This window comes from Montipora capricornis, chromosome 1 (assembly GCF_036669925.1).
Source record: "Montipora capricornis isolate CH-2021 chromosome 1, ASM3666992v2, whole genome shotgun sequence".
Taxonomy (NCBI): domain Eukaryota; kingdom Metazoa; phylum Cnidaria; class Anthozoa; order Scleractinia; family Acroporidae; genus Montipora; species Montipora capricornis.
In genome coordinates, this window is record NC_090883.1 from 2298628 (window position 1) to 2321127 (window position 22500).

General features: G+C 41.9%; 3 protein-coding genes across 4 annotated transcripts in view; all 3 read left to right on the forward strand.

Annotated features, from left to right (window-relative positions):
• Positions 1 to 10972, forward strand: part of LOC138050787 (D(1) dopamine receptor-like) — a 15303-nt gene extending 4331 nt beyond the window's left edge. For both annotated transcript variants that reach the window (XM_068897077.1, XM_068897083.1), the window contains one exon: positions 6787 to 10972. In XM_068897077.1, the coding sequence (XP_068753178.1) occupies positions 7151 to 8254 (1104 nt within the window). In that variant the 5' untranslated portion in view covers positions 6787 to 7150 and the 3' untranslated portion in view covers positions 8255 to 10972. The remainder of the gene's footprint in view (positions 1 to 6786) is intronic.
• A 5675-nt stretch (positions 10973 to 16647) lies between these two features.
• Positions 16648 to 18036, forward strand: LOC138054557 (uncharacterized). Its single transcript, XM_068901068.1, has one exon. It carries the CDS (start codon positions 16648 to 16650, stop codon positions 18034 to 18036), a length of 1389 nt encoding a protein of 462 aa, XP_068757169.1.
• Positions 18037 to 21660: 3624 nt separating this feature from the next.
• The window catches only part of LOC138050802 (D(5)-like dopamine receptor), a 7520-nt gene continuing 6680 nt past the window's right edge, over positions 21661 to 22500 (forward strand). The window contains exon 1 of the mRNA XM_068897092.1: positions 21661 to 21759. The gene's annotated coding sequence lies outside the window, so the exon portion shown is untranslated. The remainder of the gene's footprint in view (positions 21760 to 22500) is intronic.

Below are 22500 nucleotides of genomic sequence, written 5' to 3' on the forward strand. Positions count from 1 at the left end.
TTTTAATCTGCTTGTTTGGTGTCTGTGTGAGGATGGGTCATGCAGTTATCTCTATATTTATTACTACAGTAAACTGTAATCTGTTTAGTTAGCAATAGTCAGGTTTTTATATCGTTACTTCTACTTTATCATGTAAGTTTCATTTTTTTTTTGCTTCTTTTTCTAAGGTGACTTTATGAGCAGGGGCCATATAGTGAACGTTTCGTTTATTCGTCCGTACTTTCACCTTTTTTTCGTGTTGGCAGTGGTTTTGCTTTGGTCTCGGGTGGGGCGGCCCTGTCACTCGTTCCTCGCTCAGGGCTGTGGCGGGTGTGCCCTCACCTTTTCTGGGATCATGTCTTTTATATTTGGATATTTCCTAGGTTACCATACTGATTTTCAATAAACGGCCTAGCCCATCAGGGCTTAGCCAAAATATTCCAAACAGATGGAGTATTATTTTTGTCCCAACAAAAGGAGGTCCCCCAAAGCAATGCCTTACCAACAATTTTAGTTTTTATGTATGGAGCATGAAGCATAATATGCAAATTTCAACCCAACGGGACCACACAGCATGAAGATTCAATATTAATTCGTGATGAGACCGTGTTCAATGTTAAAGAAAGTTGGAACAAACTACGAAAGTCTAAATAATCTTGACAGCCACAAGGACACTCCACCATAGCGTGGTTAATATCTGAGAGATTTCGGAGCACTTAAGTCAAAAACAACTTGTGGCCTTTTTACTACGTGATTCAGTATCAACTGTATTCCGCAGAGCAATTTTTATCTTACTGCAAAGAGTGAAATTTAATTTTTTTCCCTGTCGTACGCCAGTGTTTACTATACTATCTTTGGGACCGGTGTTGAACTATTTATAGCTGAATAATTTTGTCTCTTATTATTGTACCTATTAAATCTCCTGACATGTGTAGACCTTATTTGAGAGACCGTTTCGACGGCTTGCTCTCTTGGAGATACCAAAAGGTAAGAAAATGTTTTACGGATGGACGTCATTCAAAGTTACCTCTGCGTTTCGCCGTTACTTCACGTTAGATACAAATCACGTCCAAATCCTCGTAAACGGAAATATAACTAGGGCAAGTTTCTCAAAAGACGAACACGATCAACTTAAGTTGGCAGGCCAATCACGTCGCGCGTGTGAGATTCGGTCGGTGGCACGTTTAGTGGTAGCCTCAGGCATATATTATAGCACCAGTGTTGCTTTAATTGTAAGATGGGATACTACATAATAATTCAATAACGAAGCAACTAAGAATCCAGTCTAAACAAAGAAGTGACCTCCTTGGAAAAACGGCTGCGTCAAAGTGTACACGGTGTAGAAGAAGAGAGTTTCGTAACATGCGATTTGGTTTGCTTTCCTGGGTGAAATGATATCATTAAATATAGTCGGTTTCGCGTATCACGTGTCAAGATAAGCTAGCTTGACAAAAAAGCCGTAGTAATATATGACACCTACTACCATAAAAACTAGGAACTATACACCCTTTTAATAAGTCTAAACTCGTGCTTTCAAATTTTATTGAGAAATGTACAAAGGCCTAAAACTTTTCCGATTTCTTTTGTTGTTTTAAGCCTTTGTACATTTCTGAATAAAATTTGAAAGCACGAGTTCGACGTCATTAGCGCAAAACGGCATATATTAGACTTATTAAAAGGGTGTATAACAAATTAAAATTACTTGATGGAGTTAATGGAATTTATGGAATAAAATGTATCAAATAGATTTTGATATGCACTTCAATAAGAAAATTAACAATAAAAACGAAGTTACGTGAGGTTTCGAGAACTTCATGTCATCATTATCAAATGTGAAATCTGAAGAAATTAACATAAGTATCTATACAGAAATAGAAGTGTGAAAAATACATAATGTAATGAAGCAAGATGGGCCAGAAATAAACCAAAACGTTTCGCCCAAATGGAGTCAGCTTGAGTGTTCTGTTCCGGTCTTTCTTTTGGAAGAACAACATTTCAAAGATTAAACACTCAAGCTTGCTTCGGCATTTCTTAAGTACTTTGAATTTCTCAAGGAGGTTCGAAGGTCTCAAATTATGTTCGTTAAATGATTTGAATGTGTAAAATATCTGCTCAAGCTTGCAAAGAAAGTAATGCAATCCAGCTGTCAACATCCAGTAATTATGGCGAGCAAAGATGTCGTTGCTAGGTGAACGCGTGAAGCCACCCTCTGATTGGTTTCGTGGGAAAATAGATAAACAAAAATGGTCAACTTTACCGTATATGGGGGAGTACTTTGTGTTTCACCGCTGCAAGTACTTACTGTGGACACAGCAAACATGGCTGCCATCGAAATAAGCACGAAGCGAGGGGATATTTTCTGCAATTTATGGCCGATTTACAACTACAACAGCCGAATAGACAGCGAGCTATATTTTTTAATCTTGCTTCTTAACGATAAATCGTCGGGGTTTCAAACTTGGCAGGACAAAAGTAAATAGAAAAAGGAAAATTTACCCCGCAGTGCGCACTCTGGAACAAAAGATTTCCCGATTTAACGATTCTCAAATTTCATAAAGGTAAAATTTAGAATTTTGTTCCTAAAAACGTAACAACTCAAAATGAGAATGCGCACTATGGTGAAACTTGTGTTTTTGCTAATATTATTTGCATACCAAATGTTATCGTGAAATAATAAATCCCGTTTCAGTCTTGAGCCATGAGGTGATTTAAAGAAGTCCTGACCACGCCCCGTATCCTCCTGAATTCCATGCATTCCTTAGCAGTTGACTCCCCCCAGAATGTTCTTTCCAAACTGTGAGGATTAACCAATAACTGACCATAAAGTGACCTAGCTACCGCTTTTTATTCAGTTGAAATGCACCGCTAAACATAGCCCAAATTTGGTTACACTCTTTTTTTGTTTTGTATATAAGAATATATTTTATAAGAATATCAAGGTTGAAATTTGCAAAATTTTAAGAATATTTTAAGAATAAAGCCGAGGCTAAGATTTTGAAGAGGATAGATATAATTTTGTGCGTTGAAACATCTCTAAATACCAGGTAAATACAATACAATTTTATGTTTTTAACTTAACCGTATAAAATTATTCCTTTCTCTGAATGGCAAAACTAGCCAACAAAACGAAAAAACTTGCACTGACTATAGCAAAATGTTCAACTCTAATGACAGTTCAATGAACGGTAGATGTAATGCATATGTACAGTATTCAGCACAAAAGACAAAATAAACCGCAAAAAAGTATTATGAAAAATTCTTTCTATAACAAAACCTAGCGAAAACAGATCAAGATACCAAACACCTGTAATTGATACCCCAATAAATTCTAAAACGGAAATGTCATAAGCTATAATTTAAGAATAATACAAGAATATTTTCAGCCTAAAATCAGCAAAAAAATAAGAATATTCAGCCTGGGTCGGAAAAACAACATTCTTATTGAAAAAAGAGTGTAATTTAGTCTACAGGAATAACAAGAAAATTGAGCTAGCTAATTTACCACAATTTAGTTTTCTTTGAGAGCGGTAGCTTTTGGTTATGTCCCACCAACAATTCGATGTGCTACCTACTGGACCTGTGGAAAATTAAAATAGAGGACAACTAACAAATTCTCAAGGATTGGCAAGAGTCTGTAAATAAGCTTTTGATTTCATCGAGCATGCAAGCTTGTTTTAAAATTGTGCAGTGAGATGTTTTTCATTTCATTTTGAGCTCTCTCTAGATACCAAGTATGTTTGGAACTGATGTGATAATTGCAAAGAATGTGGGGGAGGGGGGGGGGGGAGGAGGGGGGTGTGATGACTGCAATGAGAATATTATAATACCAAAGACAATTGCTAGTGAAATGTCGAAGGAATTTCTGTGTGTTTTGTAATGTTAAGGCAAGGGTTTCACGAGAATAGCACTTTAATGGACTGAAAATATTTTTTGACGTCAGTTATTCTTAATGGTTAAATTACGGTAATTATGTTTCTGGTCAAATCCGTGTTCTCATTTTGAATCCGTTTTTATCCCCCTTCTTTCCTCTCTCTCCTTCTCTCTTTGAAAGCGAGGAAATCCAAATCGATCGAGTAGGTGACACGAGCACAGGCACTGATGACCAGAAACCGCCGGAAATCTTGATCGATTGTCTCTAAACGTTTGCATATTGAATTAGTGCATGACTGTGCCTTTAGAACAATTCTTCCAAGCCTTTGACTATTTAAAAAGAAATTGAAAGAAGAAATGATAAACGAACACTGACAATGATCATTTCTGCTCCATGTATAATACGCCCCTTCTCATCTTGTGTACTTTTTTTATGTTTTTTCTTAATGCCCCTGCAATTCGCCAATAAAATGTTTTACTGTTTGGCCGGGCTCCCTAACAAAGGGATGGTAGGAACAGCCAGCTCAACCGCGACTTAGCCTTAGTCATTGAAATTCTCATTTTGCTGAAATAAGAGCTGGTCTTTTCTTTGTAAAAACAATTATTAAAACAAGAGAAAATTAAGAATATAGAGAGGGAGTCGCCCAGTCTTTTCCTTGGGAGATGTTAATTTCATTTAAGTTATTTTTAGATGTCATGAAAGCAGAAGTCTGTTTCCGAGACGTCCGCAAAAATCAAGAGAATTCAAAATGGCGTTCAGAGTGGAAGTCCGATTTGTTGACGAAAACGAGTTTCAAAAGGATGGAAATGAAAATAACTTCCCCAAAATCCGAAGTGGGAGAGATTCCACAATTCTTTTAATTTAAGGACGGTGCTACCTAATGAGAAGTAATTTTTCCCCGAGTATGACGCCGCAAAAAAGTAGATCTTACTTTGGGTTATTGGAATGCGAAATGAAAACAGGAGGTAACCATGCATTTCTCGGAGATAATCAGGTTTGTTTTTTGAAAAAGTGGACACTTAGAAATTTAATTTTTACTTAAGCAAAAAAACGCAAGTTTCCTCATAGTTTTTATCGGTACAAACGCTTACTTACAGTGAAACAACAGGAACGCCGAAGGTCTTAAAAATGAATAGCAAATTGCAACCGGATGATTCTATAAATGTGTTTTTAATCACAAAAACGTGAAGACAGAGCCACTTTTGAGCCGGACAGCCCTCCTCTGTAGTTACTAAAAAGCGCCCTTTATCAGTATTTGACGGCCCCAAAAATTAATCCCGGCTTCAAAGGGCCTCAAACTGGGGGGTCGCCTCGTTGTAACCAAGAGTCCGTTCGCGTGCCCCTTCACCGTCTCATAGTAACTTTTCTGTAGTCGATGGAATTTTCTAAATAAATAAATAAATAAATAAATAAATAAATAAATAAATAAAACTTTCATTTTGTATAAAAGTTAAATTGGTTTCTGTCAACGTTTTGTGGATTCATATTTGCAATTTTGTCACCCTCCCCTCCCCGGTGAATAAATTTTTTTTGACCGTTTTGTGTTGCACTCTGGGATATTCAGTACGGCGACAAGTACACAAAGAAAATAGTTTTTTTTCACTTTTTGATTGGGCATTTCCTTGATTCTTTGAGAAGAGCTTTTTTTTGGAAGTGATTCTTAATTGACCAGAGTAACGTTGCAAGGATGTTTGGAGTGAGAAATCTACGTGGTTTTTGTTGTACACTGCAAGGGAATCCAACCCGTACGGCGCTGAATCGAATTGAAGTGATCAGCAAGTTACTTGCATTGTCAATCGTTTTTTGCGGTGAGCTTACTTGCCTTGGAAGGGCTTTTGAAGACCATTAAGATTCGTTCACTAATTTTTGTTCAGTACTTACGCCAGTTATTCGGCGCCCCTCGACCTTTATTCCAATTTTTGTCGGTCTTGGTGGCAGCCGATTGTACAGAACAAAAACAATAATTAAGATTGTGCTTGAATCATGCTTCGTGGTAATTTTTTGAACAATAATAATTATTGCACTGAAAGCATTGATCCCACAGATCCTGTGTGGTTGTCTTCGAAGAATTTACTACATTTGTTTTTTCTTAATTTCGATGATACATAGCCCTGTTTCATTGTTGAGCACTGGGCTTAATAAAGATGGCTCCATTGAAATAATTCTTTCTGCACCGTTCACTTTCTAGCTCCATTTAATTCTTGTTTCTCTGGCTTTTTCAATTTGTCGTAGGAGGCAAATGTTCCATTACAATTTCTTTCTTTTTTTGGTCTTTTGCTACAAGACACATGCGTTTCGCACTGCAACCGAATAACTTGGCGCTATACAGACGCCCCTCGTTGGCTATTTATCGTTTAATATCAACGTGTGCTCGTGGAATAATTGTTCATTATTATATACTCAACAAAATATCTTGTTTCGGTTTGGCCGATGGCGAATGCATGAATAGGTTATAGAGGTTGCTATGGAAACACAGGGGAAGCGCCAAATTTGAACACCAAAGTGAAAACAAATGGCTGACAGTCGGCTTGCTGTGTCAAACCAAAACATCGTTGAGCAACTTAAAGAAAATGCGAAAAACAAAAACACATTGAAAGCTACACAGACCTGGTTGAATGTCTGGCAAACATGGACGACTGAAAGAAAACTAAACCCAAAACTGGAAGAATACGAGCACGAACAAAATAGCGCGTTTGAGTCATTTTGTTGCGAATATAATAAATAAAAATCGCATGAACCTGCTTGTGCATTTCGTGATTTAAGGTCAACCGTTTGAAAGTTGTCAAATTTTGAGAACTTTCAAAATATCACTCGTTCCCATAAATCACGAAATGCTCTTGCGTTCATACGATTTCCTATACTTATACTATATCATATTGTGAATGAATGAATGAATGAATGAATGAATGAATGAATGTTTCCAATTTTTCTTTCAGGTGATTCGGCGGCAGAAGAGCATAATATATATCAGGACCGATATCTGGAGTAACGAAGACCAGAAAGTAGAAGCAAATCGTTAAAGCTGACGGAGACAACTAAAATCTTCTTTGTTTGCCATTACTAGTCATACCTACTGGCATATCAGTTGTCTTAGGGCAAGGGAAAGATTTTTCATAATTCTACTTTACGGGAGGCCTTCTACGCAAACTGTTTGTCAAATTACCTCGGAAAGTCGAGTACCACTGAAGGACAAAAGCGTCAAGACAGACAGATTTTGTGACGACAGGAGAACGTCACAAGGGTACGTTAAGCCAAGTACATTTACCAAGCAGCCACATTTGATCCGCACCGAGATCAAGGATGAATAACACGACAAATGCAACAGACATTCCTGAATATGAATCTGACGACTCTTGGTGGGATTGGAGAACATTTTTTTTAGCCTTTTTCATTATTGTAATGATTGTGACCATATTGGGAAACAGCTTAGTTTGTATCGCCATATACATCGACCGGCGTCTCCGCAGCCCTACAAACTGGTTTATTGCGTCCTTGGCAGTAAGTGACTTACTTTACGCATCTGCGGGACTACCCTTCCGTATCCTCTCCAATGTAACCATCATACAATATGTTTGGATCTGCAAGTTATGGATTTGGACGGACATGGCCTGTGCGGCGGCATCCATCGCCAATCTGGCGGTGATCTCAGTTGACAGACATTTGAAAATTACCAAACCTTTTGATTACCATAGAAAGATGACAAACCGGTGCTCGTTTTTGGCCATTGGCGGTGTTTGGCTGTACGCGGCAACACTGTCGACGCTTTCCATTATCACTTGGCCTGGAGAGCCAGGTGTTCAATTGAACGCTTACGGCTTGTGTTCGAATACCAACAAAACATTCTACACGGTGGCGATCATAGTAGCTTTTCTGTTCCCACTTATTGTGCTCGTGACTTGTTACAGCATGATTTTGCGCACTATCTGGATTAAGTTAAAAAAAATGCAACACACGAGTGCCAACTTCAGCAGCAAGGAAGACAGGCATACGCGAAAGAGCGTGCGGCGGGAATTCAAAGTCACTAAGACAATTGCCATTGTCCTGTTGGCTTTCACTTTGTGTTGGGCCCCATTTTTTATCGTGTTCACTATTCAACAGTATGATATGCCTTTACTGAGACCCATTCCGGAAGTTCTCTTTAACCTGATCGTCCTGATTCTACCAAACGTAAACAGTACTTTAAATCCGGTCATTTACGCGTACTTTAATACTGAATTTCGGAGCGCCTTTAAGAAGATAGTTGTATCCGTATGCGAGGAACGGGCCCGTCAACACAATCGTTCATTTGCAAGACGCGGAACTCCACCATCTGAGAATGGCAATCACAATCGGAACCAGGGACCGAAGGAAGATCGACAGTCCTTCTTGATCGAGGATACCATGATAACTAGTACTGAAATCTGACCTCAAATCTGAAACTTAATTCTTGCACGCTTGTGTAGCGTGGGAATGCATTTTCGAGAGCTCCAGGATAGTATGATCATGTTGTATAGCTACAAAAGTTTTCAAGTTTAAAATGATTAAGGATACTGTGCAGTCACTAAAAGCTGAGAATGAGAAGCTAAAGGAAAAAGTAGGAGAATTTTTTGCGGAACTCAAGAAAGTTCAAGAACCTGAAGGGGAATCATGCTGCAAACGCATTGGATCCTGACGCAACGAAGTCCTTAGAATATGATGATCTTATGAGTTTAGAGGAGGAGGAGGCGCGGTGGCCTCGTGGTTAGTGTGCTCGACACCGGATCGAGTGGTCCGGGTTCGGGGCCTGGCCGGGGACATTGTGTTGTGTTCTTGGGCAAGACACTTTACTCTCACGGTGCCTCTCTCCACCCAGGTGTATAAATGGGTACCGGCGTAATGCTGGGGGTAACCCTGCGATGGACTAGCATCCCATCCAGGGGGGAGTATAAATACTCCTAGTCGCTTCATGCTACTGAAACCGGAGATAAGCGCCGGCCTGATGAGCTTTCTGGCTCTTAAGCAGAGACTTTACTTAATGAGTTTAGAGACCGGACCCCGAACAAAATATCCACTCTTAGAAAATCACTGAAGCAGTTATCGACCGAAGTATCAAAAGTCTCGGGTGCCATCCAAGAGTATAGTTACTCCTACAATTGCAACCTCAAACTTGGTGGCGTCCGAGGTTGGAACACTCGAAATGGCCTTCCAGACTTCGCAGCTTTGCTCAAAATCAATGTAATTGGAGTAGGTATAAAACCGTATGACATCGACATAGCCCACCGGATATAAAAAATTAAGCAGAAAATCAAGGCTTTATTTCATCATGGAGTCCAAAAGCGCTAGGGTCACTCCAATCTTCAAGACTGACTCGAAGGTAGACCCAGCTAATTATAGGCCCATATCAGTTCTTTCAGTCATTGCTAAACCCTTTGAAAAAGCGATTTTCAATCAGGGATACAAATACTTGGATGAAAATAACTTACTCTCTAAATTTCAGCCTGGGTTTAGTTACATCATCTACCGTTATTAGTTTCGCCTCAAAGTTAGTATGTGAAGGTTTAATAAAATCTCGAAAACTGACTCGAGGGCGATTAATCTTTGAGGCCAGGGTTGGACCAATTTCCGTAAAATAACTATTAAAAGCATGACAGACCTCGTAGGGATCCCTGATGTCTTTGTCATCAATAAGCAATTTCGTATCTTGGGTTTTGTTTTTCTTCCTTGATAATAACGAGTTGATTCCTTTCCAGGTGGCTTTAACGTTACTAATATTAGTCTCAAAGTAGGAGCGAAAGTAGATGTTTCCAAGATTCCTAAGCCTCGATAGGGTCGTGAAGTTGCTCAATCATGGCCCAAGATGCTAGTTCCATGTCGCATTGAAAAATGTTCGAGCACAAAACTTTTGTATTGTCTAGCATTAATGGCTCGCGGAAGTGATTTACGGGTTCTTTGTTACGTGTAACGTAAATTAGGCTATGGTCACTGACTCCTATATGGAAAACCCCAGATAGAGATTAGTAAGGAATAAGTCTATTAATGATTTAGGTTTTGATGTAATGCGTTTGGGTTCATTGATTAATTGAGTGTATTGGTACGACTCTCAGAACTCGTAAAGATGTTTAGTCTCATTGTTTGGATTGAGAGCTAACAAATCGCAATTTAGGTCCTCTATAATATTTGACCCTATACTGTTTTCCTCTTCAATCTTTCCTAATAAGATTTCAAACTTCTCAAACAGGAGGGCAGTCAAGAGATCTGTACCAATTGGAGATAAGGAAAGGCTTAGCCCCGTATCTCAATGCATAAATATTCAAAGTTCGTGAACTGACAAGTCGCTTCTAATTTTGTAATCGATTGTTCGGACGGTTGTCGGTATGATCTACATCAAGATGCCATTTATCAACGAAGATCTCAAGAAGCAAACACAAGCAGTTTTAAAACGGACACGTCTAGACAACTTCAGAGTACACTATATTAATGGCTCCGTATCATCAAGAATATTTACGCCGCCCAAAGAAAAACAATGCTGTCCAGATCCCTGTGATACTTGCGGCTCTTCAACAAGAACTAACTAATGCCTAACAAAAAACTGTGTACACAAACTCTTGAACCCGGGATCTCTGGATCTTAAGGCACGGACCCGAACCACTCGTCCACACTGCTTCTCGGGTATATTAGTAAGTAAATCGGTGCTGAAACTGAGGGGATGTGATTAGCGTGCGTTTTTCATGAGTTAGTCTATAAAACACCTTTGGTTGTTATTAAGTCTAAGCACTGATTTTAAATGGCTAGCATTAAGGTTGGGGTTAGGCATATACTGTGAATGATAACCAATTCTGCTTTTTTTATCTCAGAGAAGCAGAAAAACAGAACCTTGTTTAATAAGAATAACCTTTTTGTGACTTTGTTCCATTTTTATTTTTCTGGTTTTTGGAATTAAGAAGACATCAGAAAATTGACTTTTCATAGGGTAAATTCTTGAATGATGTACAGTGACTTATAGAAATGTGATACAGTATAAAACCCAATTTACGGTTAAAAGTACTTGAACAATCAAATTCAAACTTTTCTTGGTAGTTCACAAATTTTGTAACCTTTACTAAACAGTCATTACTTGTATGTAGTTGAACAGTGGTGCAATAAAGTCATTTCCTTGTTTTTGCACCTCTTGTACATGTATCACTGAATGGTCAAGTTCTTTTTTGCATGAGGCGGTAAAACTTATTGTTTTAGTTGGGTCTAATGACACACTCATGCGTCTTCTGTTTGGTGCAATCCAGGTGTCAATAACTCCAAATTTGGTTACAACTTTTATAATTCCATGTTCTTTTTTAAATTACTTTACCAATAAGTGTGTTTGGGTGTAATGGACTTTTGTCCACTACATGATTAATTTTTATTTTGACAAAGTGGTTGACTTGGAATGAATTAGTATTGAGTTTGCTTGTTGTCGTTTTGTTGTTGAATTTTCTTTCTGTGTTTCTTGCTTTGTCCTGTTGAGATGTCCTTAGCTGCTTTGTTGGCTTGACAGGGTGGATAACAAGCACGTTTAGGTGCAAGTTCTGCTGCAATATTCTGTTCATCATTCTGTTCACTGTGATATTTTTACACTTCATTGTTTAGGTTGTCAAATGTTTTCGTTGATCATTGGTAGTTTTGTTGTTGCCTTACATCTTTGTCTGTTTGGGCATTCATATCTTCACAGTTCTTCTTGTGGTAGAATGTTCATCATGTTTCTTGTCTGGGGTAGTTGAGATTTCTTTCCATGGTGGTATTCATAGGGTGTTTGTTTTGTTGCTTCATGTTCCACAATATTCTTTAATTTTGTAAGGCATCTTCACCTAGTATCTGACACTAATGATTTGCACTTGGTTTAGTTTCTTTTAAGATATTTCTGATGTTTTGCTTTATTGTTTGATTGTTCCTCTCTATCAAACCTTGAGTTGATGGTTTTCTGGAAGCTCCATGAAGTTGAGTGATGCCGTTCTTCTTGCAGAATTGGGACATCAGAGAATTCTTAAATTCCCGTCCATTGTCAGTGTGTATTTTATGAGGGAATCCAAATTGCCAGCAAAATTGAGAGAAGCATGTCTTCTGCTTGCTAATTTTTTAATGGATAAAGCCACGTATATTTTGTGAAATGATTCATCATTAGGAGAATCCAATTGTGTTTCCGATGACATGAAGATGTACATGGAGAAGTTGCTATAGTTAGGTCCATTAGGTCCATTTGCAAATGTATTAGGAAACCTCTTGCTTGAATAGGGGCTAGGACAGGGTGTTTTGTCTGCTGGTGATCGACTTTTGTTCTTCGTGTATTGAGCAGTGTGACCCAAAGTTGTATTACTTCTTGGGATACTCACTCGTAGTTTCGCTTGATAAACTTGTCCATCTTGTCCCTTCCTTTGTGCGCAATATGGGCATAACAAAGAACTTAGTGTAGTTGACATTTTTGAACAATTTCTTTTCCGTCGTTGGATATTATATTGCCACCCTCCAGTTTCCATCCTTATATATCTTCTAAGTCTTTTAAATTTATATTTTGAGGGCCGTAAGTTAGAAAACTGTAACAAGTTATATTACTTGTGTGGGCCCCTTTGTGTCCTTTTTGACGGTTGGAATTGGAGCGTGCTGGTTGGTGGATTCAAATTTTTGCGGGAAATTCAAACTTGGGCGGGAAATCCAAACGTACTCTAGGCGGGAAATTTAAAATTCAAACGATGACGTCACATGGTTTGAGAGAGGGATGACTTCACAGAGTCCCAGTAGTCTCACCTGTCACGCCCAAGAAAAAATTATTCGCTCTCGTCGTCACTGAGTCCTGGCTAGAAATCCATGGATGACGTACCTGCGAAAAACTCCGCCACTCTTGAGCAATGTACAACCAGGTCCTCCGGCTTGTATTGGGCCGCCTCACGAGCTATTTCCCTATAGGGACCAGGAAGAACCCAAACCTTCCCCAGAATGTTTTCAATACGCTGCTCGTGCCCGTCCGAGCTCGATTTCCCCGTAGGTGATTTAAGACGATCGCCGCCGTATAAGCAACCGCCTCATCCGTTGGAAGTGTCCGGAGACGTTCGGAGCGTGGAACAGGTAAACTGGGGGGAACTTGCAGTTACTCTCTGAATTTGAGTTACTAGGGCCCGCTCGGAGTTACTCCCTCAATTTCAGTTACTCAGGGTTCCTCGGAGTTACTCATCGGTTGCTCACTTGCTCATCAGTTAATCATTTTACTCACGAGTTGCTCGGAGTTACTCCCTCAATTCAGTAACACGCGTTTCCTGGAGCACTTTTTGGTTTCCCTTACCTGAACAAAGACGACTTTTACCCTTCTATTCCTAAAGTTTGCACCGCCCTTGATCAAAAATTGACCACGTGTGTATTTTGGAAAAGGAAAGACACGACCTAAATCCACGTAGTTGCTTGTATTATTTGAATCGAGACCATTCGTAACACCTTATGTTCAAATGGGAGTCTTGGTTACTCAGCAAGGGTTTCATTCGATCGTGGACAGGGTGTCTCCACGGTATGGGTTGGCGTTGTCACGAAGGGAGGTTGTGCCATGGTCGTTTCTCCTGCTCTCGTTTGGTCTCTCACTTTTTGTCGGGTCTTGTCCCTCCATCTCTTCTTTTGCTCCTTAACCTTGTCCAGGTTTTTGGTTCACCATCGTTTGAGTTGCTCGAGCTTGTTCCCTTTCTGGATTTTCACTTGTCACTTCAACCTTTCGATCTCTTGAATCAGTGCTGCGAGTGTGGCCTCCGTGTCTCCCTTCACTAAGTCAACACAAGCAACCGGAGCTCAATCAGACAACGTTGTCCTCCACGGTGGCTTCTCGTTTATGATGATCTTAGCCCCAGGTTAACCGTTTCATTGGTTCGCGCAAGAGTAAACCTAGGCGACACGTAGGATCTCTCACCCTTACCCTCAGTGTGCTCCCTACTCATTTTGGGGGAGTAATAACGCCAAGGGCTGATAAGTAACTCATGGTTATTTATTCTGAGTCACTCTCCCCGTGACTCGCAATGAGTATAAAAGCAAACGTCGAGCTCACGATGCTCATTTCGAGCAATCACTTTGGGTGAGCGTATGGGTATTGGGTCATATTTAAGGAAGTGCCAACCTATGCTCCCTCGTCGGATGAGAGAAGTGAAGAAGAAGAGGAGCGAAACCAAGACGAAGGAGAAGAAAAAGACTCGGACTCGGACATGGTCATCGAGTCTGAGGATGAAGACGTTAGTGATTGGGAATTGGATGACTCTGCGCCAAGAGATGGAAGAGTCACTGAGTTCAACCTATGATAAGAAAGTCAACAACTTCTTCAAGGAGGGGATTCCTGAGACAATAGCTGAGGCCAAAGCTTTTAATGCCCTGCTACCAGTTTACAGAAGAAAGTTGCGAGGAATGTACTTGCACTATCTCCACTGGTTTGAACATCTAAAGCATGACCCCGTGCATAAAGACGTTATGAAAACCCGACATCGTTTCATGGAGGAGGATTCAATGGATGTTAAGGAAGATACGCACTCAGCTGTGGAGAGACGGAAATTTTTATTGAACCGGATGTTCCAACCGCGTCCCATCCCAACGCAAGATGCCGTCTGGTCAGGACCTTGACAAACTCAGAAATGAGCTCCAAACCAACCTCTCTTTCTGGCCTTTAGGACGCATCACACCACCTAGGTCGCGACAGGACACCTTTCCTTGCGGGGTACCCCCTCCCCCATCCCTAAGTCTTCCCACGTGATAACATAAGGGATCCATAAATTTTGGTCGTACCCCTCCATCCCTTACTTCTTTTCACGTGATAACATAAGGGATCTGTGAATTTTGGGCGAACCCCTCCATCCCGTAAGTCTTTTCACGTAATAACGGGTAGGCTCTATAAATTCTGGTAAGTCAAGTGAGGCGTTCACCCCACTTTCCTATCACGTGCAAGGAAGGTCCTTGAAGGTCAGTACTTTTCGATCAAGTGTTCCCTTGAGCTTTGTAAAAACGGCGGGTTGCGGCTTTCAATTCATTTGTTTGTTATGTCTTCTCCAAGTGCAGAACCTAGTGACTTGTATGTAGAGGAGCTTTGCTGAGAGAAGAACAGCTTCGGCATGTGGCGGATATGATGGATAGTGATAAGGACGAACCGTTACTTGAAGCTCTCGAAGAGGTGGAACGGTTGCTGGCAGTCCCCATGGACAATGAAAGTCCCATCTCACCGAGCATCGGCAAAGGTTACACGACGATCGTGAGCCCTTTGCTCATCAAAACACTCCTTCTTTCGTTGAGAAAGCTTCTGCTCAAGTAGATGGAGGAGGACATTTTCGTTTCGTCTTGGACCCTGTGATCGAACGTCGGTCCAATGTGATGGGAGTGCGTGAACGCATTTTTAGAACACGGTTGGAGCAACAAGGGCGTCAAAACATAAACAATGCTCTCGCTCAAGGCCTACGTGGTGCGGTAGAAACCTTGTTGGACGATGCTACTATCCACGATCGTGATCGTGTGTCTTCTGGAGGATTACTCGTCAGTCGGTAGCGTCAGGAACCGGACACGGTGACTTCATTTTTGGACGATCTCCCTCAAAAACTCAATTCCGTGGAAGACTACGACCCCAAATAGCCATTTAATTGGAATTGGTCCATGTACAGGCAGGACCTCGGGGGAGCGGTAAACCAAAGAACAAACGACCCGTGCACGATTCGCCCTTTCGATTTCGGTTGAACACAAAAACCTTCGTCAAGATACCACGGGACGACTCGGGACTATGTTGTGTGCGTGCCATCGTCACCGCTCGTAGCCTGCACCTGGCCGGCTCCAACAAAACGGAACGGGACAAATGGACCAGAATGTGTCAACGGAATTGCAACGAAGCCGCTATCGCCGTCTTGAAGGAATCGAATCGTCAATACGTGTGGTTTGCGTTTGGTAATGGCAACACTCTGCTGGCGATTCTCCACAAGGGCAAACATTACGATACATTGACCTCATCGCCGGGATTTTTCGGTACCAGTTACTTTTGTGGACGGCGCCTCAAACCCTATAACCAACAAGGTCGTCACCGTTGTTCCGAAGGGAAAGGCGTTCACTACCCTGGTTGCCAACAGAATGAGTGCGACGATTACATCGAGGTGTACTTGTGCAAACGTCCTGCCCACATTCCCTGTCGTCATTGTCGTCGCCAATGTTATGGGGATGAGTGCTTTCAATTCCACCAGACCAAGACCCTCAATGGAAAAGCGTGTGGTCCCAATCAGTCTTCGGTATGCAAATGGTTCGCTCGATAAATGAACAAGACGAACATCGGTGCGGGTACGGTGAATGCCCGTCGTTCCACGAACGACTGACTTGAACCAGCATCAATGCTTCGTGCAAGTCCCCGCCGACCTTGAAGAGCTCGAGGACCGAGCACGCATCGTTCAAATAAACAAGCTGACCCGCCGTAAGGCACGCAATGACCCCAATACTGCAACGGAGGGAGAAGAGGAGGTGGACAATATCTACCACCCACTGCTACTGGTCTTTTGGGATACAGAGGCCATGCAAGATACGGGTGTGCAGGTGCCTAATTTGGTGGTGGGTATGGCGGTAGAGGATGTCTCCCCTCAAATCGTTCGTGGCGAGAATTGCATTGAAGAATTTCTGCAATGGCTGGAAGAACTCGGAGCAGGACACACGCTACGTCACAGCTCTTGCCCACAATTTCAAGGGCTACGACTCTTACTTTGTTGTGAAACATGTGATCGAGCGCAAACAAAAGTTTAAGGCCACCCGTACTGGTGGCAAACTGTTGGAGCTCACTTGCAAGGGTGGGTACATCCGCTTCATCGACTCCATGTCGTTTTTTTGCCATGGCTCTTGCTTCGTTCACGAAAACATTTGGCTTGGATCCCAACAATTTCAAGAAGGGGTACTTTCCACATCTCTTCAACACCCCTGCGAACGCCAACTACGTGAGTCCCATGCTTGAGAAAAAAGAGTACGCCCCTGAAACCACGGCAGGCGAGGCTGAATTCAACAGATGGTACACTGCTCAAGTGGGAAACGAGGCACAGTTTGACATGCAAAGGGATCTCGTGGACTATTGCATCTCCGACGTCAAACTCCTCCGAGAGGAATGTTTGACCTTTCGTCGTGGGTTCAGCGAACAGACCCGCTTTTGTCTCTTCGACAAATTGACCATCGCTGGACCTTGTCTGCATGACTATCGACTCAACGCATGGAGGAAGACACCATCGCCTCCAAACCTGTCAAGGGATGGCGACTCATCACTAATCACTCCAAGGCTGCCATGGAATGGCTCTTGTGCCAAGAACATCGGCTGCAGGAGGAAGCCCCGCTTCCAAACCATCGGCAACGTAGCCAGCGCGCTCGCAACCAATGCGAATACCAGATCCCTGGTCGACGATGGAGGCTGGATAGCTTCGATGAAACCAGCAACACGGTCTTTGAGTTCTTGGGTTGTTTTTGGCATGGATGCCACCTGTGTTTCCCCCAATCGTCACGAACTGTACCGCCGTCACGACCAACGCTGCATGGATGGTGTTGGACGTACCACCATGGAACGTCTTCAGAGTCTTCGAGACCTGGGATACCACGTCGTGACCTTCTGGGAACGTGAGTGGGAGCAGCAAAAGAAAGCCGATCCTCGCGTGGCTGTGTTCGTCAAAACCCTTCCTGTCTTTAAACCCGTGAATCGTCGCGACGCCTTCTTTGGAGGACGCACGAATGCCTCCTACCTTTACTACAAGGTTCGATTCGGTGAGGAGATCTGGTATGTGGACTACACTTCCCTCTACCCGTGGGTCAATAAGAACGGAATGTTCTATGAACCCGGCATTACCGATCTCTCCCAGTACTTTGGTCTGGCTTTGTGCAAAATCGTCCCACCTAAGAATTTGTTTCACCCCTTCTTGCCTTACCGGTGTGGAGGAAAGCTCACCTTCCGGTTATGTCGCACCTGTGTGGAGCAAGACATAGACACACTCCTGCACGAAAAATCCCTTTCGTGCGATCACACAGAGGATGAAAGGGCGTTGACCGGTACATGGTGCACCCCCGAGCTGGAAAAAGCGGTGGAAATGGGCTACGTGATTTCACAGTCCATGAAGTGTGTCACTTTGAGGAAACACGCCGCGGATTGTTTGCCGAGTATGTCAACACTTGCCTCAAGATCAAAGTGGATGCGTCCGGATGGCGTAGTGGGTGCGACACGGAAGAGCAACGGCAGGAATATGTAGAGGGCTTTGAGCGTCATGAAGGAATCCAACTTGACCCAACTAACATCGCTCACAATCCGGGTCGACGATCCTTAGCCAAACTAATGCTCAATTCCTTGTGTGGCAAGTTTGGACACAAGGATAACCTGATGCAAGTCAAAACCTTCTTTGACCCTCTACCCTTCCAGCTCTTCATGGACTCGGACCAACTTGACATTCGGTACGTCAGTTGCCTCGATGAGAACTGGGTGGAAGTGAAATTATACCGTGATTGCGGGTGACGAGTGCGAGGAACTCAATGTCAACATCAATGTGTTCACCTGCTGGGCACGTCTACGGTTGTCCTCTATTACGACACCGATTCCGTCCTCTACGTGCATCGTCCCGATCAACCTGACGTCACAATCTGCCTCCATCTCGGTGAGTTCACCAACGAACTTAAACCCCGTCAGTACATTACGGAATTTTGTTCGGGCGGGCCTAAAAACTATGGGTACCGATGCAATGATGATAAGACAGAGTGTAAGTCAAGAGACAATCTCTCAATGTGGAAGGAATGGTGCAACTCAATTATGAGGTGTTGCGCCAAAACACCTTGGAAGAACTCCAACATCCTTTGGAGACACCGCGCAAAACGCGCATTCGTCAAGCGCCTAACATCATCCGCAATTCCAAACAGTACGAACTTCGTACCCAACCCTCCCACAAAGACTATCAACTCGTCTTCAACAAGCGGGTACTTCGACCGGGGACCGCAATGACGTATCCTTATGGGTATTGTTTCACCGAGAACTTATGTCCACAGGGAACTTATGAACTTAACGTCCAAACTTGAGGTCCCACAGGGAACTTATGAACATTGAAGATATTTGTGAGACGGGGCCTACATTCGTTTTTTATAGTCCTTATCCGAGAAGACTTGAAAGTCTAACCATTTGCAGATGTCATAACAAAGGCAGCACTTCTCCTTGATCCTGAGTGTTGATCCGGCCGGGGTTCGAACGCGCGACCTCCCGCATGACAGCCCGATGCTTACTTAACCAGCTGAGCCATCGGTGCGCGGTATATTGGTTTACTTTTGTAATAACATTCCATTACTATCATATTGATATCCTTACTCCACTTTTGTCGTGTTCTTTTAGCAGTATGCTGCTGTTCCAAAGAACACCTGCTGGACAAGGACCTGTCGCTTTGTGCTTCAGTCCCATTGCCGTCCTTATCTTTGTTTATTAGACTTGACGATCGCTCATTATCGAGGAGTATTTACTCCTGGTGGGAGTATTATTATTATTATTATTATTGTTAATAATAATAATAATAATAATAATAATAATAAAATTGCGTATCTCGTAGGGAGACCTTTATATGTAATGCGATAAAATGTAATGTTATTACCCGTATGCTGCCTTTTTCATGTTGCATTTTAACCAGTATTCATTATTTTCTATTTTGAATTAATGAAACACATGACAGCATGTCTACATCAGGGGCCATGTCTTCGTGTTCATTTAAATTTCATAATAGTTTGTTTAGTGTAGTTAGAATACGTTTTGTGGGCGTGGAGACAGTCATTCAATTAGCTTACTTCTGACAAGCTGACTCTTTCTTCGTCATTGCAATTATTTCCTTGTCGTGATGACATGAATCAGTAAGGCGGGTTTGGCATCCTGGCCGCCCTTAACAAATACTTGGCTGTATCCACACATGCAGCTTCCTTCGTGGCTCATTACATCTAGTATTAAGTCTTCTGACTATGTGAGCAAGGGCCAAGTAGTCATCTAATTCATTTATTGAGGTGCACTGTATGTGCAGAATCAATTTTTGTGTGTGGGTCCACTAGCACTTATCGATGTTCCCTTAAGTTTCAGTAATACTATTTACATAGAAGTGTTATTTTTACGTATAGTATTTACGTACTGGGTCACCTGCGACGAAGGCCTTTTATTATCATTTGGTATTGCAAACAAGTGACATATTCTTTTGCTGTAAGTGTTACTTTGCTCTCCAGTGAAAATTTCCAAAAGATTAAGTCACATTCTTACAACCCATTCAGCATTTTCTGGTGTCCTGGGTTCCAATGCCAGACAACTTGAGATTGTACCGCGTGTTGGTATCACTAAAAACATCGATAGTTGCCCATCTCAGATTTTACCAAATTTTTTTACCAGTTTCAGCACTTGGACTCCTTCAATTTGATTACTGTCTGTTTTTGCTGTTATGTGGTCTCATCGATCAGTAGTCCATTCAGAAGATTACGCCAAGCCGACTACATTGTTGAAGGAAAGACCAGACCACAACACCGGGAACTACATGCCCTACTTTTTTCGACTAGTGTGTGGGATCTTTAACGTCCCACAGTGTTTATGAACATTGAAGGGTTGTGAGACGGGGCCTACGGTTTATAGTCCTTATCCGAGAAGACTTGAAAGTCTAACCTTTTGCTTGTGTAATCACAAAGGAAGCACTTTCCCCTCAGTTATTTTAAGAGCCTGGGTGTTGGTCCTGCCGGAGTCGAACTCACGACCTCCTGCATGGTAGCTCGATGCTCAACCACCTGAGCCACCGTTGCGCGGTTAACTTGAATCAGACTTGAGTCAGTCTGTAAGTGAACAACTGTTATTACCTTGTGATGTCTAGTTCTAAGTAAGTCATCTGTGCATGTCTGAACAATACAGCATGTACAGAAGAATGCTGACTGCATGAACCACAACTATTTCATACTTGCTGCCTTTGTTAGCCAAGTATCATAGTTACTTAATGGACTACTGTTAACAGGGGCGGATCCATACCGGTTTGCATCGTTTTACGGAAATTGGTCACAAACACGGGAAAGGGGACTTTCGAAAGTTAAAATCCAAAACATTCCCTGGGGAGCATGCCCCCGGACCCCTCTACAAACTTTTTCGTTGTTTTGAAAATCGGTCATTATTTATCCTAGATCCGCCCCTGGTTAATCTTCCTATACTATAGAAACACTTCAAATTACTTAAGTTACATGTAGATTGCTATCTGAGCAGGGGCCATATATTTTGCACATTATCAATACTCATGCCTAGGCTCTTCTTAATTTGCTTGTTTGGTGTCTGTGTGAGCATGGGCCATGCATGCAGTTATCTCTATTTAGGTTACTACAGTAAATTGTAATCTGTTTAGTTAGTCAGGTTTTTTATATCCTTACTTCTACTTTATCATGGAAGTTTCATATTTTTTTGCTTCTTTTTCTAAGGTGACTATATGAGCAGGGGCCATATAGTGAACGTTTCGTTTATTCGTCCGTACTTCCCCTTCTTTTCGTGTTGGCAGTGGTTTTGCTTTGGCCTCGGGTGAAGCGGCCCTGTCACTCGTTCCTCGCTCAGGGCTGTGGCGGGTGTGCCCTCACCTTTTCTGGGATCATGTCTTCTATATTTGGATATTTTCTAGGTTACCATACTGATTTTTAATAAACGGCCTAGCCCATCAGGGCTTGGCCTAAATATTCCAGACAGATGGAGTATTATTTGTGTCCCAGCAAACGGAGCTCTCTCAAAGCAATGCTTTACCAACAATATCAGTCTTTATGTACATGTATAGAGCATGAAGCTTAATATGCAAATTTCAACCCATACAGGACCATACAGCATGAAGATTCAATATTAATTCGTGATAAGACCATGTTCAATGCATTCAGTTGTTATAGAAAGTTGGAACAAACCATGAAAGTCTAAATAATCTTGAAGGCTACAAGGACTCTCCACTATAGTCTAGGTAAGATCTTAGAGATTTCGGAGTACTTTAGTCAAAAACGAGTTGTGACCTTTTTACTATTTGATACAGTATCAGTCGTATTCGGTGGAGAAATTTTTGTCTCGCTGCAAAGACTGAAATTTGATGTTTCCCCTGTCGTACGCCAGTAATAACTTTCTTTGGGTCCGATAATTGTACCTATCAAATCTCCTGTATGTCAATGTAAACCTTAGTTGGCAGACCGTTTAATTCTTCGGCTTGCTTTCTTGGGGATACCAAAACGTTAAGAAAATCCTTTACGAAAGGGCGTCATTCAAAGTTACCTCTGCTTTTCTCCGTTACTTCAAGTTAGACACAAATCTCCCAGTGTTACGTCCAAATGTTCGTCAACGGAAAATATAACTAGGACACGTTTCTCAAAAGAGGAACGCGATCTACTTAAATTGGCACGCCATTCACGTGCGCCGACTGATGTTCGGCCGGTGGCACATTTAGTGGTAGCCTCAAGGAGATATCATAGCAGTGTCGCTTTAATTGTAAGATAAATAATGAAGCAATAACGAAGCAACTAAGAATCCAGTCTAAACAAAGAAGTGACCTGCTTGGAAAAACGACTAGGTCAAAATGCAGAGGGTGTGGAAGAAGAAAGTTTCGTAACATCCGGTTTGGTTTGCTTCCCTCGGTGAAACGATATCATTAAAAATAGTCCTCAAAAACTTACATCATGATTTAGTTAACAACATAGTTTTAATCCAGATAAGA

What these genes read in the sequence shown, in the direction of transcription:
- LOC138054557 (XM_068901068.1), top strand. Translation starts at nt 16,648, where the DNA reads ATGGCTCTTGCTTCGTTCACGAAAACATTTGGCTTGGATCCCAACAAT.